Source organism: Pezoporus occidentalis, unplaced genomic scaffold, assembly GCF_034315485.1.
Source record: "Pezoporus occidentalis ecotype Australia unplaced genomic scaffold, CSIRO_AGI_Poc_V1 ctg88, whole genome shotgun sequence".
NCBI lineage: Eukaryota > Metazoa > Chordata > Aves > Psittaciformes > Psittacidae > Pezoporus > Pezoporus occidentalis.
Window position 1 is genome coordinate 1,046,017 of NW_026916242.1, and position 24,696 is coordinate 1,070,712.

At 37.2% G+C, this 24,696-nt stretch overlaps 1 protein-coding gene across 5 annotated transcripts in view; it reads left to right on the forward strand.

The window, feature by feature from the left end:
- Positions 1-24,696, forward strand: part of METTL8 (methyltransferase 8, tRNA N3-cytidine) — a 28,041-nt gene that overhangs the window by 515 nt on the left and 2,830 nt on the right. Inside the window, exons 1-11 of one of the 5 annotated variants that reach the window (XM_062604675.1) lie at positions 67-87; positions 742-854; positions 6,267-6,422; positions 10,644-10,735; positions 15,564-15,955; positions 16,519-16,568; positions 19,129-19,192; positions 19,524-19,663; positions 22,732-22,838; positions 22,939-23,004; positions 24,059-24,279. In XM_062604675.1, coding sequence (XP_062460659.1) covers positions 850-854; positions 6,267-6,422; positions 10,644-10,735; positions 15,564-15,955; positions 16,519-16,568; positions 19,129-19,192; positions 19,524-19,663; positions 22,732-22,838; positions 22,939-23,004; positions 24,059-24,243 — 1,257 coding nt within the window. In that variant the 5' untranslated portion in view covers positions 67-87; positions 742-849 and the 3' untranslated portion in view covers positions 24,244-24,279. Of the gene's footprint in view, positions 1-66; positions 88-169; positions 221-741; positions 855-6,266; positions 6,423-8,183; positions 8,377-8,729; positions 8,906-10,643; positions 10,736-15,563; positions 15,956-16,518; positions 16,569-19,128; positions 19,193-19,523; positions 19,664-22,731; positions 22,839-22,938; positions 23,005-24,058; positions 24,280-24,696 lie in introns of those variants that run through there. The other 4 variants (XM_062604678.1, XM_062604676.1, XM_062604679.1 and 1 more) reach the window with 4 other exon arrangements.

The following is a 24,696-nucleotide window of genomic DNA, read 5'->3' on the forward strand; positions in this document are numbered from 1 at the left end:
GTTTCCGTGGGCGCACAGCCTGCATCTCCCGCCATGCCCCGCAGCAGCCAGCCGGCCGGCCGGCTCCCTCAGGCGCTGCGGCTGTCAGTAGGAGCGGGCCTGGTCGGTGTTGCGGGGTGGTGCGTGGCTGCCCGCAATTAGCGGGCGGGAGCAGCGTAATCCCCGCGGTATAGGGGTGTTGCGGGGGGCCGCGGCGCAGGAGGAGGGAAGTTACGCGGAGGTCGGTGGGAGACGCCGGCAGTGGTCGCCCACCGGTACCCGCGGAGCCGCCCGCTCACCGGGAGCTGTGTCCCGGGCCGAGCTGCGCTTTGAGGGACTGAACTAAAGGCAGTGCGCGTCGGCGTGTGTGAATGGAAGCTTTTTACGGGTCATTTGTTTTAAATAAAGGCAGGAAGTTTTGTTAGTGATAGTCCAGTAAAAGTGGGAACTTGTATCTCCTGCCTTGTAATGTCTTCCTGCTGCAGACTAACCGTTTCTCGCGCCTCGGAGCTGAGTGGTGGGACCGGGCGCTGCAGGCCGAGGGGCTGCCGGGAGGCGGGGGGTCCTACGGCGCTCTCCGTCAAGCAGCAGCCGCAGCAGTGCGCATGTGGTATCGGCAGCGAGTGTCTTTGGCCGCCTCCGTGTTGGATGGGTGTATCCGAGCCTGGGGGGTTGTGTGTGTCTGTATGAAGGGATTTGTTTAAAACTCCAGACATCAGCAACTTCTTGAAATATATGACACTTCATTTTTATATTTTTTAGAACGATGTCCCAGAAGTTGTCACAATCATCAACAGCTGCTGGCCAGTGGAGCAACTGAAGTCTGTGGAAAAACTAGTTTCTCTTCCTTCCCAGAGGCCAGGCACCCAAATGGGGTAATGTGAAAGTTGCTGATCTTTTATATTTCCATGTCTGTCCTTCAGGATTTCTGAGCGAAACTTTTAATCTTTGCTGATACTGTGACAAAAGACAGATTCCTGTCATTTTCTGGTGCTTTGCAGATAACTGGATGAAGCGAACTAAACATATAAAACAGTGACTGCAGTCACACCTCCACAGAGGAGGATCAACAACATTGCCAGTGACATCAGAGCTGACAGGGCAGGTTGCCTCTAAGCAAAGCCCATGTGGACATCTAGAGCCTGGCAGGGGTGTAAATGAAGCAGGTTCTTCAATGTAAATCATAGATAGCAGTAAAATTCATGTTGCTCTGTCTCTGTGCTCAGCATCTTTAATAACAGAAAAACATGTTTTGTGTTGAGACAAATCATCTTTTGTTAGGTGATACAGTTACATATTCAGTGTTTTGTAGAAATTAAGGTTGAAAAACAGTTTAAGTAATTGAAAGATCTAATTGGAGACCTAGATGTATGTTCACTGTGCATATGTATGTACGTGTATACATAAAGTCACCACAGCTTTTTTTCATTTGCTTTTTTTTTTTGTTCTTCCCATGTAAGCACGCGCCAGCAGAGGGTGCACAGGTTAACTGGGAAGCCTTATTTCTGAGCTGTGGTTGTCACTGAATGGCTTCCTCCTGGTGTTAAACTTGAGTAGATTGATTTAATAAATCAGTTTCTCGTTGTATCGTGCTGTATACAACAACATGGGAAATACGGGAATTACCTCATGGAAAAGGGGGAAAATGAAGGGAAAAGGTAAAGGATTGAACAGAGTACTTACGTATTTAAATTCCATTACGTACAAACATTCACTGATACGTGGAAATACAACTTGTCTGTAAAATTAAACAAGTGTACAGGTATTTACAGGATTGTAGCCTGAAGAATTATTTGTGAATTTGCCTCTTTATGTTGTGCAGTATTTAAGAAAGTTCACAGAGTGACTGGTATCTTCTTAATTTCTATTATTCCAATTATTTTAGTCAATAATATTTATAATTACACTGCTTCAGAGTGTGCCTTTAATAGGTGTTAGGACATAGGGAACAGTAGAACTATTAACACTGAAACTATTATTATAAGTAGATTAATTAGAAAAGTAGAAGTTCCATTCCAAGAATGATTCTAGGATATAAAAATATAGTTTTACCTTCAGTTGGAATAAAACTATTCTTCACAAATTGAAGTGGTTTTAATTATGTTAAAACACTTCCTTGAAAAGGCAAAATAGTCTTTGATAGCAAAGTCAGAACATCTCTTATAAATTGGAATGATGCAGTTTCAACAAAACACCTGGCCAACAGGAGTATTACGATAGAGAATAGCGGCCAAGAAGCAATTCTCAGTGAATGCAAAATTAGGAAATTACATAATATATTTTAAGCTCTCAAGGACTTTTAGCTCTCTGCTTGTCCCTGATAGCTCTTTGTCTGCTTTCTTACCTTCAGAATGATTATGTAGTACCTGCATACATTATTTTTGCCCAAATAATGTACCTTCAAGTTCTGTTGTTGATCTTCTGCATATATGGTGATTCAAGTAAATGTTTTCAATATATGAGCAGTTCTATGTCTTTCTCTCCCTCCCTCTAATATTGTATGAACTATTTTCTCTTTGTTGTGCCCTTTTTTAACAGGCTGCCTGGCAGGTAGTGTAGGAGCAGGCTCCTCTTGCTCAACGTTTGTGTAGGTGTGGTTAAAATCATATCTGGTGGGGTTGGTTGGTTTTTATCTGCTGTTGCCTTTTAACCAGTGTTACCTGTGTTGTGTCTACAGGAGTCAGAATAAATAAAAATAATTTTGTTTTGTTTTTTTTTTCCTCTCATAGTCGGTGCTCTTGAGTAGCTTTACTGAAGTTGCTGGGTGCCCACAGGGAGGTCTGCATCATTCCTGGTAATGAGGAAGGAAAAACAATTGAGAGTTTAGATCTGCTGAGTTTGGAAAGTTGTGAAATATACTTAAAAATACATTTGAAACAATATGATACCATTGAAAGAGGAGTCATGAAGCCCCAAGAGGGCATGTTTAGTCATTTGGCAGAACAGAATAGCATTAAGCATTCACTTAATGAATGAGTCTCGTTGACAGTAAAGTGTGTTTCCTCCCCCCCCTCGATTTGAACTATTACGAAATATTAATATGTATGTATTTCAAAAACAATCACTGGCAATCCATAATTACACCTTCTGTGTTACCATTATCTTCGAAGAATTTTTTACTTCATGAAATCATTTGCCTATGATTGCCTCTTGCATCTGTTTACTGTAAGGTGTTTTGAGGTTTTGTAGTGTTTGGTGATAAAACAGATGAGCTGTGCTTTACAGGAGAGTGTTGGGGATTAATTGTCAAATGCTGTGTAGATAAGCTTCCAAGTGCTAAGCAGAAGTAATTGTATTGAAGTTCATTGTTTCCAGAATACTTTTCTGACCAGAAATGTAACATAAGCTGTGCATACTCTTTCTAATATAGGCTTTTTTTTTTTTTTTCCTTTTTAACAGAAACCCTACAAGTAGGCTTAGTGACTGGGGTGGAAGAAGTTGTTAGCTTTGTAGTTGGGTGTCAGTCAAATGTCAGACTGTTTTTGTCCAGTAAGTTCATTCAGTTGGGTTCTTGGTAAAAAATGTATATACCTCCTTCTGCTGGTCCACCTTTAAAAAGCTGTACTAAGGGTGGGTGTTGTATTAGATTATTTGGGGATAGGAGGAGTTTCAAGGCTCTTCTCTTAAAGCTGCTCAACTCAGCCAAGGCCCTTATCAATGTTTGTAACCATGACAAAATTTGAATGACTGAAAGGTAGTACTCCATGGGGAAAAAAAGTTTACTATGTTGCTTCCATGTTACCAAGTGAGTTGTTTCTTTAAAGGTTTGTTGTTTTTTTTTTCTGAAGATAGTTATGCTGCCACAAAATACAAGCATTTTTAATATAATGCAGTTTCATTATCTGTAAAGACTAAGGCTGAATTGCCTTGATTAACAATCAAACTTAGAGCCTTTCTGACTGGCTCTGAACAAAGAGATAACCTCTAATTCTTTCAGATAACACTTCTTGCTGTCATGGCTCCAGGGTGGGATCATCATATGTGACAAAGAGTGTTTGGCCTTTCATTAACCAAGTAATTTAGAGAAACAATCAAACACAGACTGGCTTCTGAAAGTTTGGTTTCTGAGATTTAGGTATCCAAGTCATTTAGATATTTTTTGAACTTTTAGTAGCTAGATCAGGCTGATGATCTATGTGTCACACTTTCAGGGATATACAGCATGTCTCCAAAGGGTTCCTTCACATTTAACACTGGAAGCAACAGTAAACTTAACTCCCCCACCTACCCTTTGCATTTTCTTGATGTTTCAGAATTTATCAGCTAAAATTGTGCAATTATCACTCAAAGGATCACATTCTCATAAAAAGAGTTGCATCTCTGGATTTTACTGATGCAAGATCATCTTAGTCATCTGACTATAGTTCCCATCTGTGCATCTTTTCATGTTCTTACTGAGATATTTAGAAAGCCAAGAAAAATTATGTGACTAGCCTAGCAGCTGAATCATTGTGTTTAATGTTGAATATCAATGCTGGCACAGGAAATGCAAGATACTAACTCAGATCTTTTTGAATGATTGAAGGAGGAAGAGGATTTGTAAACAGTTTGCAATGTAATCATGGAATCTTTATCCAGACGCTTCTATAATTTAATAATAATAATTTTAGATCAGATTGTGGCTTGGGGTTTGGGGGGATTTTCTATTTGTTTTTGTTTTCAAGAACATTGCCTTTATGTAAATAACACATTTTGCAGAAATTGTCATGATGTCTTAATTTTCGTGTCTTATTATTTCATAATACCCCATGTATGTTAATAATTATGCATTATGTTATGAAAAATGCATACATATTTTCAAAGACAAAGCACAAACAGTTTGTAGTAATTAAAGTATAAACTGTTGCTGAGCCGCATTTAAAAAAAAAAGCCATAATGAACTCGTTAACATTAGAAGAGGTTTTAATGTTTTAATAGGACTGAATGTTACATTTTCACTGTATGCTGATGCTCCATATCCGGTTAATATTACAGCCGCAGCAGCCCAAATTTATCAGTGTTTTTATTTGGCTGTGACAGCCAAAAGCAAACCCCACTTTGTTTAAATTTTGACAAATAAAAATAAATTTTAATCTTTTTCCTGCCCCCCCTTTTTTTTTCTGTAGGCTTAAACTGAACAAACAATGCCATTTTTAAAGCATGACTCATTCAAAACTACACCTTAAATGAGCAATTGTTCATTTCATCGAAGTGGTTCCTTTGCCAGGCTTTGTATTGATGTGTACAAATTAATCTTTTTTTATTCACAGTACAGGACTTGTGATCAAGTAGTACTGTTTTCCTCAAGATAAAAATCTTCATTTTGTATCCACTTTGCACAGAATGTTTTCTAATAATGTCTTGTGCCTGTTCTTTTGTAACAACATTTTGTATTTCCAATTTGTATGTGTGGTTTATATAGAAGTGGCACTCGTAAAAAAATGGAATGGAAAAAAGAACAAAGGCACATCAGGGTAAAAGTCGTAGGAGGGGTATTTCATTTTACCCATCTCCTAGAAAGCCAACATTAATGAGAATATGCAAAAACTACCTCCAAAAAAGCCTAACAAGACAAAATGTTAGTAGTAGCTACACACACATTTTATCTTTCACTCTTAATACTGTATGAAAAGATTCCCAGTAAAATAAAGCAATATGGGACAGAATTATACATGTAGTAGAAAAATCTCAAGCACATTATAATTTGCATAAATAGAAGCTTAACATTTAAAGCCATTCATTTCAAAGGGCACTTTAAGCAGGGATCAGGAGAACTCATCGCAGAAATTTTGGAAGCCTTTCTGGGGCATAATGTTTACACTTAAAAAATATAATCCTTTTTTACCTATAAGTGTAAAGCCACAGTCACAATTCTGGAATGAAATCTTTTGAAGACTGTTACCTGGTGAGTGGGGTGAAAAATGTCAATTTCAATAACAGTATGTACCCACTAGAACTTTACTGATCTCTTCTTCCTTGTTGTAAATGTACAGTGTCAGACTTGGTTTGTTGCTTTACTGTGTATTTCTTGGTTTTTCTCCTTGCCCTGCCTGACAGGTCTTTGAAATGATACCAAGTCAGTTATATTTCAACTGGTTTCATTCCAGTAGCCTGCTTTGGGATTATTTGGGCTTTCAGCACGCTGAAGGGATATTGCTATTTTCTAAAAAGCTTTTAAATTGATATTATAGTAAAAGATTATTGCTAAAGCTGATATTGTTGCTTGATTATTTGACCAGTTTCTCATGTAAGTGACATAAACAATTAAGTTACAGCAAAACTGTAATTTGAGTTAATTGTATTTTCAGGTCTCTGAACAAAATGGATTTCATTACAAGGCTTTCTGCTTTTTGTCTGAAGAAAAGCAAGATGCAACAGAGGCACCAAAGTAGTAGACGACCAACTGCTCCACTTGGATCACGGATTTTAACTGATCCTTCTAAGGTTTTTGAGCATAACATGTGGTGAGATATTTTTCCAATGCTGATTTTCATATATTTTTTTGTATATTATTTACCATGATGAATAATGGTGTGTGGGTGTGCGTGTTACAATGGATGGCCAGAATATATGTGTAAATGAGAGAATTTGAGATTGTCACAAGTAACCTCACAGTTACAAGTGCTTGGTGACTTGTCTAAAAAGCTGCTGAACAAAATACTGTTACAGATCCAGTAATGTATTAGAAGACAGCGTAGAGGTAAGATAGTCCATGTTATTTATAATGGCAGAAATTTACTAGTTAGATACAATAACGTTGCATACCGGGTTAGTCCTGTATTCTAAAATGGACACATTTTGAAAGGAACGCGTAAATTACTTGTGTCCTTCTGAAGGTGTACTGAAGGTGTTACAGAAAGTTCAGCAGAGATTTCCATACAGTGCACAAGTGTCAAAAGAAGTTGTGTCTTAACATAAATAAGGGATGTAATTGCAGAGAAAACATTAACATGTAAATGTTAACAAGAATAAGAATTGCCCTGATTCACAACAGTACAGCTCCCTCACTAAAAGGTATTCTTGTGATTAACATGGGCTCAGAAAAGAGCGGGAATGCTAGTCAACACAGCAGGAAAACGGACATTGAAAAGGCTAGGATTTTTGACTGTGGAATGGAGATGAATACCAAACAGTAAGTCATACAGGAAGTGCTAGAAGGATGGAAGAATATCTAAATCTATGTAGAAAGTAGAAGAATATCTACCAAAGATATTTGGAAGACCAGGATTTTTTATTCCTATAGTTCATAACTTAAGAACAAGGAATATTTGATGAAAAGAGAAGTGGAGATTTTAGAAGCTATACAAGAAATTATTTTCTACAGAATTTTAAAATGTTTTTGAATTATGCCACACACCATTTTTGAGAACAAGGATTTAATTCAGCAAAATTTAGAAAAGACACTGGATATGGCTAATGATAACCAGTCATGGTCTAGTGGAAGGTGTTCCTGCTTGTGGCGGGGGGGTTTGGAAGTAGATGATCTTTAAGGTCCCTTGCAACCCAAACCATTCCATGATTCTGTAGGTTCCTTGGGCAAGGAAGCTGACTGGTTATTGCGTTAAAAGAGAGTATCTTGGTGTCATAAATCTATATGCAGTGTAGTTCTTGAGCATCTTTCGGACTTGGTACCTCCTGCTAGGTGGAAAAATCCCTTACTTGTGTGAATGCTGATTCGAATGTGGGCTATACAGGTAGAAAAAGATTTTACAGGAAAAGGGTGGCCTTTTTCTTAACATTGTACCTCGATGAGACTCAGTTTTAATTTTTTAATTTCCTTCCAAATAACTGATCATTGTAGCTTCAGTTTTTATTTCTAGCATTTAGTAACAGTCTAACACAAAGTTGTCAGGCTCTGATGCAGGTGGTTGGGATGGAATGTGAAGGTGGGATTTAAAGGAACAGTGTTGCTCAGAAAGTGGATCTGCAGATGAATCCATGCAGCTCAGAAGGGAAAATGAGTAAAACTGAGTTGGAGTGGAGGTTGCATGGAAGTTGTGAAGGTCTTGATAAATCAAGAACCTAGTTGTGAAGTGGGAGGAGGTCCTTGGATCTGAAACTTGCAGAATTGGCATGGTTCTCCCTAGGGAGATAAGGGGGATCAGGATGCATGATGGTTGAGCTAAGTAGATCGTGCAGGGTGAGGATAACATATTCATCTTCCCTAGTATTGATGTATAAGGATTTATTTCTTTTTGTTTTCCACTCTTTCGTACTTCATAAAGTGGCATCCTTCTTTTTGCCTGTGGTGGATTGGAAGGGAGCCAAGAGCTGCTACCATTGCTGCTAGGAATACTAAGCAAATTAAATTTGGGAACTAATGCTTTAGATACTTGCTGTGGTGCTTTTCTGTCATTTTGAGAGAGAAATAATGAATGATGATAAACACTGGAGCAAGAAATGTCTGCTTCTATTCAGGTTAGTAATTGACATAGTTTTCATGTATTAGTTTTCAGAGATAATTAAACCCTATGTTAGCAAACAAGTTAATGGAAAAGGGCTAAGTTGAATAAGCTGAACTGAAAGTAGCATTGCTTGATCTCATGTCAGGCCTACTCATGTTAACAGTTTCTGGTGTGGTTAGAATGGATAGCTTGCTTTACTGCTAGCAGTGTTCATCTTAAAAAACACTTCCATATTTAAACACTTATGTAGTTAGAATTCTTCTGCGTTCCTGCCAACTTGTGTTGCTGAAGGAGCTGCCTCATTAGAAGCATCCAAACTATGTAAATAGTTTGCATAAGAACTATGCTATGTCCACTCTTTTGCAGATTTTGATCAAGAAGTGTTGCTGCAGTCCTGTTGTTTGGGGTCTTCTATACAGCAATTTCTAGGAAAGAGCCAAAGGTCTTTTTTCAGCATTATGAATTTCCAAGGGGGACAAAAAGGAAAAAAATGTTATTGATGAAGATGGAGGACTTCAGGCACCTACAGAGACAAACACACAGTAATGGATTAAAACTTATCAGCTAAAGTTTATACCACAGCAAGTCATCTGTCAGAAGGGCTGACTTTATATTATTGTAATCCAAATAGTGCTTGGTTTTAGCTTGCTGGAATAGGCAAGGTCAAAAACAGTGATAGCACTGAGAGTAGCAAGTCTTTCCAAGGGAATAGCTGCCTGGTAATGCTTGGGTCATTCAGTTTTATTCTACTACAGCACGTCTGTCAGAGCCTTGACACTGCACAGGAACATTTGCTATACGAACAAATACAGGAAGGGGAGAGGCAACCTGCTGGAGACAATAATGAGAAATATTTCAGTAGAAATGCGGAAATCAAGTCTGAGGCAAGCAGACAAATACATACCAATTAGTCTCCCACAATTAACAAAAGAGGAACAGTGAGGGTCTAAGAATTAAATTATCTGTATGTCACCAAGCATGGAACAGGAAGATGCTTGTTAGCTTTTAGAGACAATCAACTCTTTTCAAGTTGGCACCTTGTTCCTTTTCCCATAGTAACCAAAGGAATTTTAGTCATAAGCTTTCAGTTAATTGATTTCAGTAGGATTAGGATCCAATAGATTACTTGAATTATATTATCTAATTTTATCTGATTTCTGAAGCTGTTCAAATTGGACAATTTATAGGGACAGCTAATTTGCTTTTAAAAGCTGCCAGCAGCACATTTTTGGGCATTGCCTTTGTGGCCTGATCCAAACACAGAATCTGCAGGAAAGGCTGTTTAGTCATCAGTGTCAGATCTTGGCTTGGTTCCTCAACCCTTTAATAGATTAATATAACATTTATTGAACCACTTTACACAAATATAGATAGCAAAGACTCTGGAACCATTGAAGTGCTGCTTGTCTTTTCTTATGAATATCTCATTCTTCATTTTCTAAATGTTTCCTATCTCTATTCCCCAAGTAAGTAAAATCCTGTTCATCAATTCCACCTGTTCCACTTGAATAAGTGGATTATCCTCTCTGTTTTCAGGAGCAGCTGATTGCTTTGATAAATGACCTTTGTTCCTCATCATAAACATTAGCAATGTGAAAAATTTCTTCCATCAGGGTGTTTGTTGATAGGTCTATTATTATATCCAGCTAAACACAATTCTAATGGGACACTCAAAATACATTCCTATAAGTGTACTAAATTGGCAAGATATGTGTTAAATCTTCTTAATGGCTTTAAAATGAAAGAGGGTAGATTTAGATTAGATAGTAGGGAAAAGTTCTTCACTGTGATGGAGGCGAGGCACTGGCACAGGGTGCCCAGAGAAGCTATGGCTGCCCCATCCCTGGCAGTGTTCAAGGCCAGGTTGAATGGAGCTTTGAGCAACCTGGTCTGGTGGAAGGTGTCCCTGCCCATGGTGGGGGGGTTGGAACTGGATGATCAGGTGATCTTTAAGGTCTCTTCCAACCCAGACCATTATAAGATTATGAAGGAAAAAAAAAGCATACTACTTCAGGTTCTTTGCAGTTAGCAGATTTTTCTTTATCCCTTCAGTTTTACCTAACTAGTAATTCATTTTTATCTATCATACACTGAAACTTAGTGTGTGTGTGTGTGTGTGTGTTCTGTCAGTCTCCTTGTGGGCATTTGCTTGCATTAAAAAAAAAAAAGGTGTATTTAAGACAGTATAGTTCATTTGTCACTGTTTTACCTGGGAAAAAAATGTTATGGGAAATCCTATTTAAAGGCTGGTTCTTCAACTGAAGAAATCTTCTTTTGCAGGGATCACATGCAGTGGTCACGAGAAGAAGAGGACAATGCCAAGGAAAAAGCGACAGAGAACTCACTTGTGAAAGTCCAGTGGGAAGAGCAAGGTAACAAATTTCTAATAGCTTAAAAATTCCTTTTAAAATACTATTTATTCAAGCAAGGAAAGATCCTTTCAAATCCAGGAACTCTTTTTATTTGTACATTTTTCATATCAAAATTTGTTCATTGTGGGCTTTTTTCTTCCCTGCCCTCTTTTTGGTTTTTTGTTTGTTTTTGTGTTTTTTTTTTTGGTGGCCTCAAAAGATTGTCTCAAAGTGTATTTTTCTAGCATTTTAGTTACTTACTTGAGCAATTTTGTATTTTGGGGGGCAATAGGCTTTATGTAAAACAAATACATCAGTATGATGCAGTTACAAGTCCTGAGTTCTGCAGTTCTTCTGAATGCTACACAGGACTGTTATTTCTTGTTACATAGGACTGTTACTTCATCAAAGGGAAAGAATTTGCAGCCAGCTAGGATGCTGGGGATGAAAGTTCCCAAGTTCAAATGCTTTTTAGTGATCTGTGGACTGTTTAGAGAGCTAGTGTTTGTACATTGCGCCATGTTTCAGTTAGGTGCTATGAAAGCTGCACTGGTCCCAGCTGGTCCTGGCTTGCTGCCTTGGCCAGACTGAGCTGGGAGTGCTGAATTCAGGAAGCAGTGTGTTCACTTTGTATGGAAGGTGTTCCAATACACCATGAGGAGTTTGCTCTGTAAGTTATTAAGGAATTTTGTGCCTGTCTTCAGAAGGGAAACAATGTTCTGCGTTTCTGAAGAATGGTAGCTCTAGGTTCAAGCTGGCAAACTAAAACTTAGACTAAACTGTAGGATAGTTATGTATGCTAAAGATGGAGTATCAACTTGATAGTAACATAGAAGACTGGATTCTTAATTTGTTCCTTTATTAGAAAAATATTCTGAGAACAATTACTTGGATGTCCTTGGCCTCAGTTTACTTAGTGTGTCTTGAACCTATCAAATTAGCTGGTATCATTATGATCCTGTGCTCAGTTTCATTGGTGTAACTAGGGCACATGTTGAAGTTCATTTGAATTACCTGTGAATGTGTCTTGGATTGTGTGCCCTTTATCACGTTAAATACCTTGGGATAGTCATCCTGTCCTTTTCTGTTGCTTCTCACATCCTGTACCTAAACACAGGAGTACAGAATTTTTTTTTTAAATTACATCCAATATTTTCATTTGGTTTGTATAAAAAGTTGAAAAAGGGCTCATAATTAAAAAGTAAGCTGTGTAACCATGTGGCTCATGGAATCTTTCTTCATCTACAATCAGTTAGAACTTAGTTTGTGCTGGCAAGAAATTGAATAATCAGGCATTTGTCTATTGCCAAGAAATACAAGAATCCACAGACATTTCTCATGAATGCCCCTCTGTTTAGAACTTGAATAGGTGAGCATTGCTGATAGTGTCCCTTCAGAAAGCATCAGCTTCATTCTGCAAGTGGAAGTACATTTTGGCCTATTTGGGTAAACAATGAGCTAGACTGAAGGTAATGAGCAGGTTATTTTGGGGCTTTGGGAACTGCAGCAAGGGGAAAAAGAGAAGACAGATTTCAACAGTTTTATTATATCACTAAAATAGTGATCAATTATTCTGGTGAGCCCTGTTAAAACAAGAAAAGTTAAACTGAATGAACTCATGGTACTACCTTTAGGGATTTGATTCACTTATTAACATGCCTGCTAGTGTCAAAAGATTCTGTTAGAGAAAAATCTATTGACTAAGTAAGGATTTTTTTTTTTCGTCTGAAGGCCTTAAGTTTTAGATTTGTCATTTTTACATGTTTTGGAAAATTTAGTAGTCGGGCTACTTAAATATGCAGAATGAAGCAAAAAAAGGATAATACAACTGCATGCATGGTTATTACACTGTGTTGCAGGAGTGACCAGTGAAAGAATTGAAAGTAGTGCCCTTTTCCTTGAACCTACCTAATACCATACTAACACAATTTGGAAGGCTGTTGTTTTCCTTCAGGAAAGCCGTTGCTTTCCTTCAATTCTGAAATCTGGAAGACTTGATGGGAATCTAAATACAAGTCTATTTAAAATATTAAATATTAAATGTATACTGTATTTAAATACAGTCTACAAGTCTGACCAGACTTGTAGAAAATTAATGACTATAACAAGAGATGATAGTGATTTAAGAACCTTTTGAGTGGAAGTTGTGCAGGTTTTTTTTATACCAACTCTGAGCAGTCTATGAATGTGCAACTTGCACTATTGAAATGTGGTCTATATGACCTCACTCAACACTGCACTTATAATATAAAACCAATCTGTCCAATTACTCTGCATGGCTGGGTCTTGCCCTTTAATAATGCAATTGGATGTATTAAATGTTAAATTTAAGAAAATTATGCAGATTTCTAGGACAAGGCATTCTGCCACCTCCTTGTCACTTCCCACTGCCTGTCTGTGCCTCTAATGATAATTCCCAGCCTTGTTTATCTCTGAAAAGCTGTAGTGATTTAGGAAGTAGTATTTTAAGATTTAAACGAGAGTATTAGGAGAAATTCACCATATATTTATTCTGTGCCTTTATATTCAAAGAACGATTGGGTCAGTGTAAGTGGGTAGGGACAAAATAAAAAAGGCAACACGTTATATGATGTACACTTAGCAAGAGGTATCAAGAATAATGAGAAATAGTTCTGTAAATGCTTGGGGAATGGGGAGGTGGGGAAGCAAGAAAAAGATTTGGAGGGATGAGGAAGGGAAAACCATGAACAAAAGGGACATTGAGAAAGCTGAAATTCTTATCTTTTTATCAGCCTTCCTTTGAAAGAGTTAGCTGCAGTCCAGTGGCTAGCACAGTTAGTGCTAGGGAGAAGGTAGAAAGATCTTGTTCTTATACTGAGAAAGAACATGTTACAAAGTACATCCATAGAGTACATAGATGACTGGGAAAGCAGAAAAGAGAATATTTACTTTTTTAAAAAGGGAGGGCGTAAAAGAGAAGAGTCAGATAATGAGTTTCAATTCCTGGAAAAATACTGGAAGAATTAATCCAGAGCTTGCAAGACACTGGGTTTGGAAGAACAAAGGAGATGAATACTGGCCAACGAATATTTTTCAGGAATAAATCATGTAAAATCAAGCTGATTTCCTTCTTGGAGACGGTTACAGGCCCTGGGGATAAGGAAAAAACAGCAGACGTCTTGAAATTTATCCTTAGTCAGGATTCTGACTTGCTTTGCTTGACATTTTCATAAGCAAGTTAGGCAAGCAAGAGATAATAAAACTGCTTTTGTGTGAATGAATGCCTAGAAAGATTGTTTCAGAATGGAAAGTGGTGCTGGGCATGGAAATTTTTTGTTCCATGTCCAGTTCTGCTTGTTTTTTTCATTAGTGACCTCAGGAAATGGACTACTTGAAGATGATATTAAGTGAAGAGATGTTTCAAATATGGTGAAGGTTGAGATTAGGATTCAGAAAGATCTGGACAAATGCGGGGAGGAAGGATCTGAAAGACAAATATTTGCTAAAAATAGATGCAGAATATTTGGCTTAGGAATAATTCCTTGAAAAAAAATACTAGCTTCTGGAACAATTGGCTAGGTAGTCATTTTACAGAAGAAGATCTGAGGGTTGTGGTGAATCACTAGCTGAATCAGCAGTGTCATGCTGTTGCAAAATGGCAAACTGGGAGTTATAAACACGATTACAGCCTGTAAGCCTTGTAAAATAGTCCTTTTGCTCTGTGTTGATAATGCCTTTACCAGAATACAGCAACAGAAAGTACTAAATCAGTTGGAGAGTATTTAGAGGAGAAAAATGAAAATGATCAGAAGTCTGAAAGTCATGACTTCTGTAGCAAAAAGGAAAGAGTTAGGTTTAGACAATGTAGAAAAGAGATTGTTTATGGGAGACATAGTAAACGACCTCAAATAAATAAAGAGGTCTTACAAAGAGGTCTTTGCTGTATTTGTTTGGTTAATGGGACAATTACTAGACTTAAATTGCAATAAGAAAATTTCAGGTTAGCTATGGGAAAAGGCTTCTAACTGTACAGATGGTGAAGGACTGTAATATATTACCGAAGAAAGTTGTCAAACTGTATGAAAGATGGTATTTTAAGAACAAGTTGAACAAATTTCCATGGAGAAGGGGTATGAATTCCCTGACTGCATGAAATCCCTTCCAGTCCTGTTCTTTGTCATTCTAATGTTCAGTTAGAATGTTTTGTGAATTAAAAGTTAAAACAAAGGTCTATTGTAAGACTTTCTGAAGTGTTTTGAAAGTAAGAAAGCCAGTATGTTGCTTCTGACTGTATTGTTGTTTTCTGTCAAAACTGCATTGTTGAATGGTTAAGAATGAATTACTGTCTATTGGCTACGTGGTAGCATTTATCACTCCAGTTCACAGAACTGGATTTCTAATTGATGGTTTTATTGAGAGATGACTAGCTACTCACAAATTTGCAATTGTTCATAGAGTTTCATAAATCATTAAATTAATTTCAATTTAATAGTACTTAAATAGGAAAAACATGGAGAACATTTAATTGAAAAGATGCATTGTTTTTATAATTTGAGACATGAAAGCATGTCTTAGAAACTTAGGTTTGCATATTTCAGTGATGCAGTTCCTTTATGTCACTACATTTAGAGAGCTGGGAGGGAAAGACGATCAGAAAGCCTGTCTGCCCCATCTTAAGTGACATAAAATCTAATTAAACCTTCATGGGAGTTATTTTGGGTACAGATTAAGTTCAGACCCCAAATCCATATGTTTTTATTTCAATGTGTACACTGTGGAAAACAATGGATTTTTAAAATGTAAATTTGGGGTCCAAATTCCGTGTTGCTTTACAGTAATTTGTAGCTAAGCTCATATTCACTAATTTTTTATTTTGTTTTAATTTCAGATAAATATGAGAGACAAGCCAGTAAATATTGGAATGAATTTTACAAGACTCATAAAAATAACTTTTTCAAGGATCGCAATTGGCTGTTCCTGGAGTTTCCAGAAATTCTTCCAGAAAAAAGGAGAGAAAGATTGAAAACAGAAGAAAGATCTTCAGAACTCACAAAAATAAAGAGTACCAACAGGTTTTCACACAAAGATGAAATGTTTGAAGAGGGAGAAAAATATTTGAAGAAAAGTTACAAAGGTGGTTCTACTTCTGTACAAGGAGATGTATATAATAAAACCCAAGCAAAGTCTCTTACTGACAATCCTCAGGGTAAAAACGATGGAGAAGAACTTGGCAGGCTTGAATCCTTCCCTGGTAGTGATGCCACTTACAGAATATTAGAGGTAATGCACTGCACATGTTCCTACCCCTCATGTAGAACTCCACTTAATTCTCAAAACCCTGGTAAAGACTCTTAGTAAGTATCAAGAAAGTAAACATTTAGAATTTGACAGACTACAATCATTTATGGCAGAAACTTTCAGAGAAACCTAGGATCTGAGCTTTGTTTTCCCCATAAAGTTTCTTCCAAATCAGAATTTAGGGCTAGATTTTGAGTCAGTTTTCACTGGAAGCTGGGTTTCTAATTTCCTAAGGAAAGTTATTTCTTAAAGTGCAAGTACTTGATGCATTCTTGCCAAATGGTGAATTTGGGCAAGAATACTGCATTTTCCTGTGCAGATGGAGAGGTGGATCCTCACTAATTTTAGAAAGACATACAGAAGAAACATGATCATAGAAGTGATTTGAGAACTGTAGTATGATATGTTTATACCTTTTCTGTCCAACATACCTTCATGTCTAATGGGTCCTACCTACCAATAGACAAAAATAAGACAAAAATAAAAAACATAGGAGGTCTTATTTGTTCATTTATTTTAACTTTCTGTTTCTCTTCTGATTTTAGGTTGGTTGTGGTGCTGGAAACAGTGTCTTTCCTATTTTGAAAGTTCTATGGTATGTAGTATGGATTATATTTTGAAAGTTCTATGGTATGTAGTATATAGTGGTATGTATGGATTTTCAAATGTCAAAGTTCTATTTTCATCTTATTTACTTTCTTCAGTTGTTGGTGCTAGACCAATGCTGCAGGAAGTGTTAAGTGGACTGTTTTCCAGCCCTGAAATTTGGATTGTTTGCAGATCATAGATAATGCTGGTAACATCAATACAAGATATTCCTCATACTGGTCAACCTTAGTTTTTGGGGGACCATATTTGCTGACAGGGTTTGTCTTCAGGTGTATTCAGACCGATTTCTCATAGTTAATCTTGGGCAGGTGAATACTCTCTTTTCTTATATGCCATTGTAAAGCTATTAGGTATCTTTTCAAAAAAAGCCAAAATCAGAGACAGTAGGTAATGGCATACGATCTACTGGTAATAAGTTGTATTATTTCTGAATTTGGCTAGTACACTTTGTCATGTTGCTCAGGTTTTAGTGTCAAGGCAGGTACAAGTCCTGCTTTGCGTTACTTAATTCCTTGAAACATCTTAATACACTTATCTTCCTGTTTTAGAAAAAGCTGTTATGACAGCATGTCCTCCCTTCCATGTATGCAGGAAGGTTTTATTGGTATGGCTTAGTATGTATCAAGGGTTGAAATAGATTTCTTTTATTCATGCCTCCAAAAGCTTGAATACAACAGAGTTCATTATTCTATAAATGAATTCTAATTGCTTGCATCACTACTGTACAAAAATACTCCACTTGGCAGATAGGGAAACAGAGCGGGAGGAATCAAGAGATGCACCAGGCTTGTATATGAAACTTATCAGTGTTAGCAGTGCATCTTCATCCCACAACAAATGCTTTGCTTTAGTCAGCATGTAATGAAAGGGGAGCCCCGTTTCATATGAAAAGTTTGGAAAATAACGATTTATATATATATATATATATAAAAGTTATCATGTGGCTGTATTAAAAAAGAGGAGACAAACTTCTGTGTTTTCATCACATTAGTGAGGCATTAGTCATAGGTTGGCATTTTTGATAATTAAGAATCCACTCATTAGATATTTTTCTTGGAGATCTCTATTGTTGTGCAAATCCTTCGATCAATCAAATCAGTTGGCTCACTGAACAACTTGCTCACTGAACAACTCACACACTTGTCTTGTATATGACCTGATGGAAACATCTCTTAGCAGCCTTGGCTTTATAACAGTTGGTTTTACTCTGAATTTAATAGTACAAAACTCACCCCTGTATACCTATAAAAAGAAGCCAGTATCAAGTATGAGTGTACTCTGGCTACAGAAAAAATTTCCACTTAGGTTCGTAATGTAACTTTTAAACTGCTTCTCCCTGTCCCCCTTAAATTTTAAGTTAATGCTTTTTGATACAATGCATCATGAAATCACCATCCAGATCAAGCTGTGTCTTTGTTTTAAGTTGACCTTCTACATAGCTCCTATTCTGTTGTAAAAAAAAAAAAATAGAATAACATCCTAATAATTCAATTAGGTCATCAGCTTAACCTTTCCTGAGGGACTGGCTGGGTCCAAAGCCTGGCTGCTTGTCCTCATCCATGATAAATATCTAAACTCCTCAACTCTCATGGTAGGCACAAAGCTGTTAAAACTTTTGCTGAGCAGCAAGGATGGAATATGTTTTGGTCCACAAGAGTTCTTCTGTTGAGCTCTCAGAGAGATGTCACTCAGCTGCATGTACTGAGATCTTATAGACGCTGTCAGAGTTTGATTTGCTTTCTAATGAAGCCATCTGTCCAAAACCTCAAATATTTTTAAAGAGAGATTAATTGATCATGAGCTGGCTGTGAGTTCATCCCTTGGTCGGTTTTGAGGGGGTTGCTCAGTTTCTCTTAAATATATATTTTTAAGGTAAAAAGAAATTCTCCCAAGAGTTACTGGTATCTCATGAATAGTACGAGAAAATTTGCAGCTGGCTTAGTCTTGGATGGGAAAGGAAGAGAAAACAGTGCTTCAGGAAACTCTTATTCATCTTGGTTGACAAAACTAAGGGGATAATGGAGGGAAACAACCAATACTGCTTGCTTAATCTAATTAGAAGCACAGCAAGGTGGCATGGGGGAACCCAAACGTCTACAGAACTGGATGACTTGCAACACCCCCACCCCTGCCCAAATCATATTGCTAATTAAACTGTGTACAGGGGCTAATGATAGAGACTTAAAGCAGTGCTTCTGTAAGAAAATGTGACCTATTAATGTGCATTTATGTAATACAACACTAGGACATTGTCATCAATCCTGACAGCCCTCTGTGACCTTCTTTCTTTGCCTTTTCACTTCCTCCCTGACAAGGCTATAATTCTCCTTTTTATACTAGCTGCCTGTTGGTATTCTTATGAATTTGTCTGCCCTATTGGTTCATTACAACCTATGTGGCTTTCCATGTGGTAGACATCAATAAGACATGCTTGATCAAGCCTGTGGAGAACCCTAAAGGGCCTTCTGTAGTTCCATGAACACTGATGTAGACTTTCATCTTTTACAATAATAATTTTTTAACTCATGTTGGTTTTGTTTTCTTAGCAATACACCTGGAACATTTCTGTACTGTTGTGATTTTGCTTCAGGAGCAGTGGAGCTGGTAAAGGTAATTCATATGCTCGCTTTAGAGTAACTTGTAAGCCTGTAATTCAGGAGGGTGCCAGGAAGCCGTCTTCATGAAAAAAGAATGTAATAGCTTTGACAACTTTTAACTGAAGTTTTCAATATTCCAAAGAACAAAGTCTTACTGTATGTGGAGAGGAATGAATACCATCAGTGAGCCTGCTTCTCAGCTTGAGTATGATACCAGGCAGAATAGACTTTTATATGAGATGTTTTACAATGCTGAAAATTGAAGAAAAAAGTTTCTTGAGTCACAGTAAACGTATTAACTACTACTGTTCTCTCTGTGTCTCTTTTCATCTTTTTCCTGACAGTCACATTCGTCCTACAATTCAGCCTGGTGTTCTGCCTTTGTTCATGATGTGTGTGATGATGCTTTACCCTATCCTTTTCCAGATGAGATCCTGGATGTCATTCTCCTTGTCTTTGTGCTTTCTACTATTCATCCTGACAGGTAAATGAAGACAAAAGGGCAAAGCAAATGGGTTAAATCTCTTTTATCACCAGAGGTTTTCAAGAATAGCAAAATAAGATAATGAATCCTTAATATATTATTTAGAAAACTGCAATATATATATATTTATAACAAGGTATTCTAAATGCTCTTTCCCATTTTCAGGCTTCAAGAGAAAACCTGGTCAGGCTAATTCGTTAGCGAGCCTCCCCTCTCCATCAAAATACAAGGGTGTATTGTAACTAATACATCCCTATTAAAAGTGACAGTGATTCAAGGCAATTATGATAAAAAAAAAACCAGACATCTAGTCTTTTAGAAGGAAATTGGTTTTAGTGATCAAAACCAAACACTCTTGATTTGACATCTTACAATATGTTGATAAAGACTTAGGTTGCTGATTTATCCACACACAAATGCTTACATGCAGGCCTTTTAAACCAAAATGCATTCTGAATTTTGTAACTTGTTTTGATTAAGAAAACTTGATCTAATTTTCATGCATAATGTTATGCTGAGTACTGTTAGCCTTGTTACTAATGCCTGTCAATGTCTAATGAACAAAACTTTATGACTGTTAAGGCTGCCTGATTGTGCAAATGCCCTTTTTAATGGGAAAAATGCAAAAGAGGGCATGTAAGTTAAACTCCTTTGACTGTTCCTTTAACTAGATCATATGAAGGGAAATACATGCTGTAGTACATTTACTTTAAGAACATCATTAAAATGGGCTTGGCAAACAACAGTATTTGCCTAAGTCTGAGAACCGTTTCCCTGCCTGAGTTATTAATGATTAGCTTTGCAGAAAAATCTTTCCCATATAGGATATTGCTTCTTCCTGTTTGTTCAGAGATGAGCACATGAGTCATGCAAAGTCTGGGTCCAGATTTCAAAAACAATTCAAGCAGTAGATTTCAGATCTCTGTAACTGCGGTGATACTGCCAGGAAGGAATTGGACAATAGAGATGCATTCATTCAATTGCTTTGCCTGTAGAAGCAGTAATCAGATGCTCTGTCAGAATTTCTGTGGACCTTTTCCTGTTAGCCTTTTGGGAATGTGTTTGGTTTGTCTGTCTGTTTTGTTGATGTTTTTTTTTTTGTTTGTTTTTTTTTTCTTTCCTCTCCTCCCTATATCATAATCTAAAGGCTGACATGGATGCTTGTGTGTGTGTGTATACACACATGAAGGTTTCTGTGTAATTACCTGTGTTGTAAAACCCGCTTTCCAAAGATTTGTTAGTCATTACTGTCATCTCCTAGAATTAAAATGACTTCATAAAGGTAACTGTAATCCAGGTTCATCTTGCTCAGTACACATTTTTTTTCTGGAAACTTTGAAAGTCACAAATGAAAAAGAAAACCAAGAAAATGATGATGCAGAACTTAAGTACTTTGGAGACCTGGAAAATACATAAGAGGGACACATTTGTATTCAGCACAATTGTTACTTAGAGATTTCTCTTCAGGCTGTTGTGCTTAGGTTTTGATAATTGCTACTCTTGTACCCCATTTGTACACACTTAAATTCTGCCAGAAAATCCCTCTGAAAGTTGGTTGCAGAATTTGTAAGGTATTGAACTTCTTGAAGCTGTATTATTAATGTGCTGTAGTCATACAGATGATATTTCTCAAAGCACTTTCACATTTTGTGCATGTAAACATTTTCTGTATTCACAAAACTCAGGTTGATATGGGAAAAGTCTGTAATACTTGTCTTGAACAGTCTCTTAATCTTAGGTGGTGCTGCCTTTTCTGTGTGTCTGTGACAGCATGCGTTGTGTTGAGCATAGGCAAAGTCTGTGTTGAGCATAGGCAAAGAGGACAACTTTTGAAGCACTTGGCCTCCTCTCAGGGAATTATGTGCTTTAAAAGTGTATGCTGCTTTTTGGTTTTGTTTGTTTGTAGACATGATATTATTTTCTGCTGAACTACATCCTAATTCTGTCCATTAAAAATGAAGGTAAAATGCCTGTGCTGCTGTTGCATAAGGACCAAATTGCATTAGTGCTGGAGATCTAACTTTCTTGGGGCAAGGAGGTAGGGCTGCTTGATAGATAAGGGGTGGTGTAAGGATGTTCACAGTACACAGTAATGGTTTGCTGACTTTATATAGTTAAGTAGGACTTAATTCTTTAGCTCTTTTCATATACTACATCCTGCCTTTCCTTTCCATTCATTTTGCATTCACTCTGGCTCCACATCTTCTACATGGTCTATCCACTTCCCTGCAGGAGGAAGGGTTGAATTAAGCAAGCGTGCAGACTGCCTTTTGTAGCCTAAATCCTTGTTTATTCTGAAAGAGTGAGACAAACCTAAGCCATTATTCATGACTCTGCAAAATATGAAGCTCCAAAGTAAGGTTAAAAAGTGAGAATGAAGATGCTCTGGTCTAGTGAAGGGGAAAGAGTCTGTGTATGTTACTTATCCCTATCATGCATGCAGCAGACTGGTGTAATCTTGGTAAGGAAGAGTTGATGTTAGATACACAATTTTGGAGTATGCAGACTTTGCTGATCTAACTAGCAATATCCTTTGATGGAGTTCTGCCAGATTCCTCTCCTGAGATGCTACTCAGATTTTTTCTTTCCATCCTCAACCATTACCTATGGAGATACTGTTTCTGTGTGTATGATCAGTACCTCCATAAAGAAATCAGATGTTTTCATCTGCCTTTCAGGCCCTGGATTTTGCTATGTACAGTAAGAAGGCTGAGTCTAGCTCACCAGTGCACACAGCTAGCTGTTCATTCATTGTCATCTATCTGCCTGACCAATATGACCCACATACTCAAAAACTCTGTTATAATCCATCTTTGAGATTCTGTTCAAGTGAAGGAAAAGGGCTTCTTTTTTCTTTCCAATTTGTATTCTCTTACAGTTCCTTTTAAACTTCTGATTTCGAGGCTTTTTTTGTACAATTCTTGCTGTTCACTAGTTCTTGGCCTTTTTGTGGTAAATATAGACACATCTTCTCACTGTAGTTTCAGAAATCTATGTATATTTCTAGCATTTAGAAAAAAAAGCAGTTATGCTTGCAAATTTCACCAGTATCCCATCTATTTTCTAAGGATGCAAGGTGTTGTAAATAGGTTGGCTAAACTACTGAAACCTGGAGGAATGTTGTTATTTCGAGACTATGGAAGGTACGATACAGCTCAGCTTCGTTTTAAAAAAGGTAATTCCTGAATGCTTTTGAAGTTCGCTGTTCATTTTAACTCTTTTTGCAAAAAAAAAAAAGTGACCTATCTTTTTTCATTACTGCTCTAATTTCTTAGGTCATTGCTTATCAGAAAACTTTTATGTACGAGGAGATGGAACCAGAGTATATTTCTTTACCAAAGGTATGAAATGGTGTAGTTTTATTGAAAGGGTTGCGTGTCTTTCAAGATGATTTGGGCTATAAAAGCTCATTTTAGGATTTTTTACTTTTTTCTTTAATTCTCTGCTTTTACAAAGCCCAAAGCTTACTGTTTTAAGAAAATAATTCCTCTTCTGTGTACACTTGTTGTGTTTGTTGTCTGTAAGCAATCTTGCAGTACATCACTGGAAACTTTGTCTAAGTATCTTGCGTCTAATAGTATGCTCAAATTCTGTTATTTAAAGAGGTACTTGATTTCTTTCTTAAAATTGAGATAAGCAGGCTCAGGACAGTTGGCAGCAGTGCTTTGATCTTTTGCTCTGCTTTGTTGGTGACTCTGAGCTGTGAGGCTGCTTGCCCACCCAGTCACTTACTTCTGTTGGCAGTCAGCTTAAACTGGTGTATTTTAGCTCGGCTACTGGAAACTGTGAAAGTGAGTATCACAGTACTTTGTTTTTTTTATGCTCTGCAACCTCAGCTTTGAGCAATAGAGGTGGATCAGGATTTATCCCAGTCTGAGTAATTTTAGACGTGAGGTGGATCTGGGACATGTATGGGAAACCACTTGAATTCAAAGAACCTTCTCAGATTTTAGATGTCTTGTACTTACTCATGACAAAGAAGCTTAAAGTTTTCCAGTGGTGACTGACAAGAAGGAGATAATTACGTTGGCATAAATGAGTGGATTGTCATTTGGCAGGTGAATTAGCTTTAGCTTGATAATATGTGAACAGTAACCAAATGGCATTTTGTTTTCCTCAACTCTGGCCTACTGAACTTTCTGAAGAAAGGGGACCTATGAAAGCCATGAATAATAACCAATGTGGTTTGGGCTTCAACGTAACATTTTTTACTGTAATACAGCTTGAAAGCTGTGAAAATGAATTTCGAACAAAGACATTTTGCAGGCAGTTTCATTGATCTTTCAAATCTCACACCAGATTTAGTTCCATCTTTGGTTGAACTGCAGGTTGTTAATTACAACATTCTACAAATATATTTTTTTAATTATAATAATTCTTCATATGAGAAAATAGATGAGGTATGGAACATGTTCACCTTGGCTGGATTAACTGAAGTACAGAACTTAGTCGATCGGCGATTACAAGTAAACAGGAAGAAACAAGTGAAAATGCAGCGAGTTTGGATTCAAAGCAAGTTCCAAAAACCATTGCTGCTGTCTCCAAATGATTCTGCAGAAAACATCAAAAGGTGCCCTTAATTGTACCACAAGCTCCAGAAACTGAGGCAAATTTTGGTATGTATGTTTCCCATAAATCTTGTGTTTATCAGTTGAAAAGGGCAAACATGGAACTGAGAACATTCTCCTGATTTTCTTGTAAATTTATATATGTGAAAATGATTGGGGCGGGGGGAAGGGAAGGCATTTCTTTCTTCTGCTTTATATACAGTAAAGAGATATGCATTTATTTATTCATGTGGTCAGGTACTATTTTATTTCCATGCATATGAGTAGTCAGTAAGTAGAAGCATGTAACTCATTCCTGTTGAAATTCACAATATGTAAAAATTTTAGAAGAAACATAACTGTTTGAGAGATTTAGAGAAACGGAGTATCTGTTCTTACTATTGTGTTAATTTCTGGGTCATGTGTCTTTTAACTACTGTGCGTCTTGCAACTGTATTTCCTGTTTGGGGGGAAATATTATGGTGC